Source organism: Chiloscyllium plagiosum, chromosome 37, assembly GCF_004010195.1.
Source record: "Chiloscyllium plagiosum isolate BGI_BamShark_2017 chromosome 37, ASM401019v2, whole genome shotgun sequence".
NCBI lineage: Eukaryota > Metazoa > Chordata > Chondrichthyes > Orectolobiformes > Hemiscylliidae > Chiloscyllium > Chiloscyllium plagiosum.
In genome coordinates, this window is record NC_057746.1 from 33743928 (window position 1) to 33751985 (window position 8058).

At 45.4% G+C, this 8058-nt stretch overlaps 2 protein-coding genes across 2 annotated transcripts in view; one reads left to right on the plus strand and one right to left on the minus strand.

The window, feature by feature from the left end:
* Positions 1-6187, plus strand: part of LOC122541487 (zinc-binding protein A33-like) — a 19772-nt gene extending 13585 nt beyond the window's left edge. The window contains exon 6 of the mRNA XM_043678297.1: positions 4803-6187. Within this exon, the coding sequence (XP_043534232.1) occupies positions 4803-5380 (578 nt within the window). The 3' untranslated portion in view covers positions 5381-6187. The remainder of the gene's footprint in view (positions 1-4802) is intronic.
* Positions 1-8058, minus strand: part of LOC122541488 (zinc-binding protein A33-like) — a 492570-nt gene that overhangs the window by 344609 nt on the left and 139903 nt on the right. The window lies entirely within an intron of this gene.

Sequence of the window (8058 nt, forward strand, 5' to 3'; positions counted from 1 at the left end):
TCTCTGTCATATGCAGTCTCTCTCGCTGTCCATTACGCACAATCTCTCCTCCTCTGTCTCTCTCTCTCTCTTTCTCTCCCTGCCAATCAATCACTTATTCTCTACCTCCCATTCCCTTTTCTCTGTCTCTCATTTCTCTCTGTCACACTCATACTCTCACATGCTCTTTATCACATCCTCTCTCTGTCACACGTTATCAATCCAACTCTCTCCCTGTCTCAGTTGCACTCTTTCTGTCACACCCCCACTCTTTCTTTGTCACACATACACACAAACACTTTTTTTGTCACTCCCCCTCTTTATGGCACAACTTTCTGTCACAATCTATATCTCCCTCTCTCTCTGTTACTCTCTTTATCTGTCACTTTTTCTCCCTCTCTGACTCTCTCACACTGTTACTTTCTCTCATAATGTCACTCTCTGTCACACACTTTCTCTGTCACTCTCTCTCTCTTCCTCTCTCTGCTCCTCTCTTTCTCTGTAATTTTCTCTTTCCTGGTCACTGCATCTTTCGGTCACTTTCTTTCTATATAGCTTGCTTCCTTTCTCTCTCTGTCACGCATTCTCAACTCTTCTCTTTGTCATACATTCTGTCACACAGTCTGTCGCTCCCTCTATTTCTGACGCATCCTCTACGTGAAACTCTGACACAATCTATAGAGCCATAGAGTCATTGAGTCCTACAGGCCCTTGAGTCCAAACTGTTCCATGCTGACCAAAATGTCCTTCTATGGTAACCTCATCTCTCTGCACTTGGCCCATATCCTTCTAAACATTTCCTATCCATATATTTGACTAAATGCCTTTCAAATGTTGTTAAGGTACCTTCCCCAACCACATCTGCTGGTAGTTCATTCCTTATGCATGCCATCTTCCATGTAAAAAAGTTACCCCTCAGGTTCCCTTATATACTTACCCATCTAACCTTAAACTGATGCCCTTTTGTCTTCAATTTCTCAATCCTGGGAAAAAGACTCAGTGCATTCATCTTATCCATGCCATTTCATGTTCTTATACCCTTCTATTAGTCACCTATGCTCTAAAGCAAAGAAATCTTCACTTGTCCAACCTCTCCCTATAACTCAGGCCATTCAGCCCTGGCAACATCCTTGTAAATTTCTTCTGTATTCTTTCCAGTTTAATAACATGCTTCATACAGCAAAGTGACCAAAGTATAAAAGGGAACCTGAGGGGCAACATTTTTACATAGAGAGTGGTACACATAAGGTATGAGCTGTCAGCGGAAGTGGTTGAGGCAGGTACGTTAACAACATTTGAAAGGCATTTGGACAAAGTGCCCCTCACCAAGTGCAGCCTCACTAAAAGTTGAAACTTTATTGCTGGAACAGCACAGCAGGTCAGGCAGCATCCAGGGAACAGGAGATTCGACGTTTCGGGCACAGGCCCTTCTTCAGGAATGAGCAGAGAGTGTTCAGCAGGAGAAGATAAAAGGTAGGGAGGAGGGACTTGGAGGAGGGGCGTTGGAAATGTGATAGGTGGAAAGAGGTCAAGGTGAGGGTGATAGGTCGGAGTAGGATGGAGGCGGAGAGGTCAAGAAGAAGACTGCAGGTCAGGAAGGCGGTGCCGGGCTGGAGGGATCTGGCTGAGTATTGCGTACAGTTCTGGTTACCACATTATAGGAAGGATGTGTAAGTTTTGGAAAAGATGCAGAGGAGATTTATGAGGATATTGTCTGGTATGGAAGGAAGGTCTTCTGAGGAAAGACTGAGTGACCTGAGGCTGTTTTCGTTAGAAGGAAGAGGTTGAGAGGTGACTTAATAGAGATGTGAAAGATGATCAGAGGATTAGATAGTGTTAGCAGAGAGAGACGTTTTCCTCGGATAGTGATGGCTAGCATGAGAGGACATAGCTTTAAATTGAGCGGTGATAGATATAGGACAGATGTCAGAGGGGTAGTTTCTTTACTCAGAGAGTAGTAATGGCGTGAAACTCCCTGCCTGCAACTGTAGTAGACTCACCGACTTTAATGTCTTTTTAAATGGCCATTGGATAAACATATGGATGATAATGCAACAATGCAGGTTAGTTCAGCTTCAGGCTGGTTTCACAGGTCAGCACAACATTGAGGGTCAGAGAGCCTGGACTGTGCTGTAATGTTCTGTGTTCTTTGAAAGCAAGATAATATTTCGAGTCTGGCGATTCTTCATCAGAACTGTTAACAGCTCAGGAAAGGTGGTAATATATTGAAGTGACGTTTGTGGGAAGGGGTTGGTCTTGCACAAGGTGACTTACTTGCCGATTTACTTCCTCCAACCTCAGTATCCAAGGCCTCAGGCACACCTTCCAGGTGAAGCAGCAGCTTACCTGCACTTCTCTCAACTCATTTATTTCATTCACTGCTCAGAATGTGGTCTCCTGTATATCGGGGGAGATGAAACACAGATTTGATGACCGCTTTGCTGAACACCTACACTCTGTCTGTAAAACATGACCCAGAGTTTCCCACTGCCTCCACTTCAACACACCACTGTGTTCCTACACCAACATTTCTGTCCCAGATCTGTTGCAGTGTTCCTTAACGCAAGTTCAAAGAACAACACTTCATTTTCCATCTTCTCCTGCTGAACACTCTCTGCTCATTCCTGAAGAAGGGCCTGTGCCCGAAACGTCGAATCTCCTGTTCCCTGGATGCTGCCTGACCTGCTGTGCTGTTCCAGCAATAAAGTTTCAACTTTGATCTCCAGCATCTGCAGACCTCACTTTCAGCTTCACTAAAAGCCTTCTTCAAGGCCCTGTCTACCTATTTTCAGAGAGCTGTGTACCTGAACTCCAAGGTGCCTCTGATTCACTACTTTTCTTAAAGCCCTATCATTCACCATGAATCTCCTACCTTGATTTGACATTCCAAAATATAATACCTCATGCTTATCTATATTTACTCCATTTGCTACTTCTCAGTCCACTTCCCCAGCTGATCAAGGTCCTGCTACAATTTCTGATATCCTTCCTCGCTGTCCACAATACCACCTATTTTAGTGTCAGCAGCAAACTTACTGCCTTGTATCTTCTCATCCAAATCATTGATATAGATAACAAACAGCAATGGGCCTAGCACCGACCCTGAGGCACTCCACTAGTCACAGGCCTCCAGTCCTATAAGTATCCATCCACTATTACCCTCTGCTTCCCACCATCAAGCAAATTGTGTATCCAATTTGCCAGCTCCCTCTGGATCCCATGCAATCTAACATTCCAGAACATACCACATGGAACCTTATCAAATGCTTTCAGCAATCCATATAGACTAGGCCTACTGCCCTGCCCTCATCAACCTTACTGATCACTTCATCAAAGAACTCTAACAAATTTGTGAGGCACGATCTCCCATACACAAAGCCATGTTGTCAATTCCTAATCAAACCCTGTCTTTCCAAATGCATGCATATATTAGTTCTCAGAATCTTCTCAAGTAACTTATCTAACTCAGATGTTAAGCTTAATACTCCATAGTTCCCAAGTTTTTCTTCACAGCCTTTCTTGAATAAGGGTAAAAACATTTGCTACCCTCCAGTCTTCTGGGACCTCACCCATGGCTAACAATGATGCAAAAATATCAGCCAGGGCCCCCACAATTTCTTCTCTAGCCTCTTGCAGTGTTCTTGGATATGTTTGGTCAGGACCAGGAGATTTATCCATCTTCACGCATTCCAATAAATCTAACACTTCCCCAACTGTAATATGGACTGTCCCCAAGATATGACCACTAACTTCCCCAAGTTCCCAAGTTGTCTTGTCTTTCTCCATGGTAAACACAGGGGAGAAATATTCATTGAGGAACCTTACTCATCTCCTGCAGTTCTACACATACATGCCCATTTTGGTCCTTGAGGTGTCCTATTCTCTCTCTAGCTATTCTTTTTCCTTCAATATACTTAAAGTACCTCTTTGGATTCACCCTAATCTTCTCAGCCAAGGCCACCTCATACCCTTTTTTTGCCCTCTTGTTTTCCGTCTTCAGTAAACTCCTGTATCCCCTCTATACCTTCAGGGATTCCCTTGATCCAAGCCTCCTGTACATGAGCCATATCACCTTTTTTTTCTGGTCAAATCTACAATATCTCCTGTCTTCCAGGTTCCCTATTCCTGTCAAACTTTCCTTCCACCCTCACAGGATCATATAGACCTTGATCTCTAGTTATCTCACTTCTAAAGGCCTCCCACTTGCCAGATGTTCCTTTGCCTCAAACAAGTTACTCCAATCAACTCCTGCAAGCTTTTTTCAAATTCCATCAGAATTCACCTTAGAATTCAATTTACAACTTGAACCTGTGGACCAGTTTTATCCCTCTCCATAACCATTTAAAAATTAATAGAACTATGGTCCCAAAATGCTCCCTCACAGCCACATCAGTTACCTGTCCTGCCCTATTTCCTGCCCTATCTCTCTCTCTCTTTCTCTGTCATTCTGTCTTTTTCTTTCTGTCACACACTCTCACAAAGCCACTCTTTCTTTCTGTTACACTCCTTCACATTCTCTCGCTGTCACTGTCACTATTTCTCCCTCTCTACAACTTTCTTCTCTTTCTCTGTTGCATGCCCTCTCTTTTTCGCTCTGCCACACTCTCTATGTAACGGAGTTTCCTCAGCCTCATTGCAGGGTCTATTCCCTTGGCTAATACCTTCCCCTGTGTGTCTTTTCCCATTTCTCCGAGTGCTGTTTGACTCTTTCCCCAGGGATGAATTTCTAATTCTGGGTTATTGTTGATGTTCCCAGTCACTAAGCGGCTGTGAGAGTTACAGTGAGTGTGACTAACATTTTATCGGTGTCCTTCTGTTCCCAGCTCCAGTCACCTTGGACCCTAATACAGCCCATCCTGTCCTTCTCCTGTCTGAGGACCTGAGCACCGTGAGGTACACTGGGAATCGGCAGCAACTTCCTGACAATCTGGAGAGATTTGATTTCCTTGTCGTTGTCCTAGGATCAGAGGGATTTATGTCTGGGAAACATTCCTGGGAGGTGGAGGTGGGGAATAAGACTCGATGGAATTTGGGAGTGGCCAAGGAATCCATCAACAGGAAGGGGGATGTCTACCTGAATCCAGGTAATGGATACTGGGCCCTGGTGCTGAGAGAGGGGAATAAATACTGGGCTGGTGAGGAACCATGGAAAAACTTAGAGCTGAATGTGAGTCCGAGAAAGATCCGAATCTATCTGGATTATGATGGAGGGAAGGTGTCCTTTTATAACTCAGAGAACAAGAACCATATCTACACTTTCACTGGGACATTCACTGAGAAACTCTATCCTTACTTCAGTCCGGGTCTCATTGATGGGGGTAAAAACACAGAGCCTCTGAAAATCTGTCCCCGGAGAGTAACAATCCAGGAGGATGAGGGATTCATCGCTTCATCCAAATAAAGACCTCTCTGTGGGAGGAAGGGGAAGATCCCACACACTGGGTCACTGGTGGGAAAATGGGAAGATTCCACACATTGGGTGATTGGGTGGGGGAATGGGAAGATCCCACACACTGGATCATTTGGTGGGGGAATGGGAAGATCACACAGACTGGGTGACTGGGTGAGGGAATGGGAAGATCCCACACACTGGATCACTTTGTGGGGAGGAGGGGAAGATCTCACACACGGGGTCACTTAGTGGGGGGAAGGGGGAGGCCCCCTTTCTCTGTCTGTGATTTTGGTTCCGGGGATGGGTGTGGGGGATAGGGACTCATTCTGTGGATAGGGCTTTTCCCTGAGTCACCGTGTGAGCAGGTGCCTGAGGGAAGCGGGGCCCTGAATCAGATTGGGCCTGAACCCTCATGGGCCTGACCAAAGTGACCCTCAACAGGGTGCAGGCAGTGGGCAATCGAGGGGGATGTTGGTTCTGACTGTCTGACTCTCTTCCTTGGCTGGGTCAGTGCCCGGGTGTCCCTGGAGATCGGGCACATGATGTCCATGGGTATACATCAGGCCTTCAGTGACTGGTGGGCATAAGGAGCACCAGACTGTCTCATTAATCCTGGAAACGCCATTTTGCTGAGATACAAATTTTTTTGAAAGTCCTCTTTTGTTTTTTTGATGCAGTGGGTCAGTACTGTCCCTTTTAAAGTGAATTTTATTCTTCTGGTATTTTCTCAAATGTACATATGGACACAAACTGAAACTGGAACTTTTGTGTCAGGTAGTGTGTGTATAATTTTGCAAATAAATTGCTATAAAATTGTTCAAGTATTGGTTCTATTCCTATCCTTCAGCAAGTGATTCTCTGGAATCTCACACTTTGGAGGAGCCTGTAAGGTACTAGATAATGAAGTCAGCGTAAATAAGGGGAAGAGTAGGCAGGAAGCAGAGGATGAATGCAGAGAGACTGGTGGTCTGAGGTGCATTTGTTTTAGTGCACAAAGTATAGTAGGTAAGGCAGTTGGACTTAGGGCTTGGATTAGTACCTGGGAGTATGATGCTATTGCTATCACTGAGACTTGGTTGAGGGAAGAGCATGATTGGCAACTCAATATCCCAGGATCTCGATTCTTCAGGCGGGACAGAGAGGGACATAGAAGAGGTGGAGGAGTTGCATTACTGGTCAGAGAGGATATCACCTGTGCTGAAGGAGGGCACGATGGAAGACTTGAGCAGTGAGGCAATATGGGCACAGCTCAGAAATAGGAAGGGTGCGGTAACAATGTTGGGATTGCACTAGAGGCATCCCAACAGTGAACGTGAGATAGAGGTACCAATACATAGAGAGATCACAGAAATGCAGGAGTAACAGAGTGTTAGTGATAGGAGATTTTAATTTTCTCAACATTAGTGTCAGAGGTCTAGGTGGAGCAGAATTTGTAAGGAGCATCCAGGAGGGTTTTCTAGAGCAGTATGCAAATAGTCCAACTCGGGAAGGGGCCATACTAGACCTGGTGTTGGGAAATGATTCCAGCCAGGTGGTTAAAGTTTCAGTACAGGATTACTTTGGGAATAGTGATCACAATTATATAAGTTTGAGAATACTCATGGACAAAGACAAGAGTGGTCCTAAAGGAAGTGTGCTAAATTGGGGGAAAGCCAACTATACCAAAATTCAGCAGGAGCTGGGGAACAGCCGTTTGAAGAGAAATCCACATTCAATATGTAGATTTTCGCTTTTAAAGAGAGGTTAATTAAAGTTCAGGAGAGATATGTTCCTGTGAAAATGAGGGATAGAAATGGCAAGATTTGGGAACCATGGATGACATGTGAAATTGTGAGACTAGCTAAGAGACAACAGGATGCATACATAAGGTCTAGGCGACTGAAGACAGACAAAGCTTTGGAAGAATATCGGGAATGTAGGATCAATCTGAGGAATTAAGAGGGCCAAAAGGGGTCATGAGATATCCTGAGTGAGCAGGGTTAAGGAAAATCCCAAAGCCTTTTATTCATCTTTAAGGAGCAAGAGGGTAACGAGGGAAAGGGTTGGCCCACTCAAGGACAAAGGATGAAAGATATGCGTGGAATCAGAGAAAATGGGTAAGATTCTTAATGAGTACTTTGCATCGGTATTCACCGAGGAGAGGGACATGGCGGATGTTGAGGTTAGGGATAGCTCTTTAATTAGTCTTGGTCAAATTGATGTAAGGAGGAAGGAAGTGTTGTGTATTCTAAAAGGCATTAAGGTGGACAAGTCCCCAGGTCCAGAGGGGAACGTTTCAGAGAACACCTCTGGGACACCCGGACCAACCAACCCAACCACCCCGTAGCCCAACACTTTAACTCCCCCTCCGACTCCACCAAGGACATGCAGGTTCTTGGACTCCTCCATCTCCAGACCATGGCAACATGACGGTTGGAGGAAGAGCGCCTCATCTTCTGCCTGGGAACCCTCCAACCACAAGGGATGAACTCAGATTTCTCCAGTTTCCTCATTTCCCCTCCCCCCACTTTGTCTCAGTCAAATCCCTCGAACTCAGCACTGCCTTCCTAACCTACAATCTTCTTCCTGACCTCGCCGCCCCCACCCCACTCCGGCCTATCACCCTCACCTTGATCTCCCTCCACCTATCGCAATTTCAATGCCCCTCCCCCAAGTCCCTCTTCCCTACCTTTTATCTTAGCCTGCTG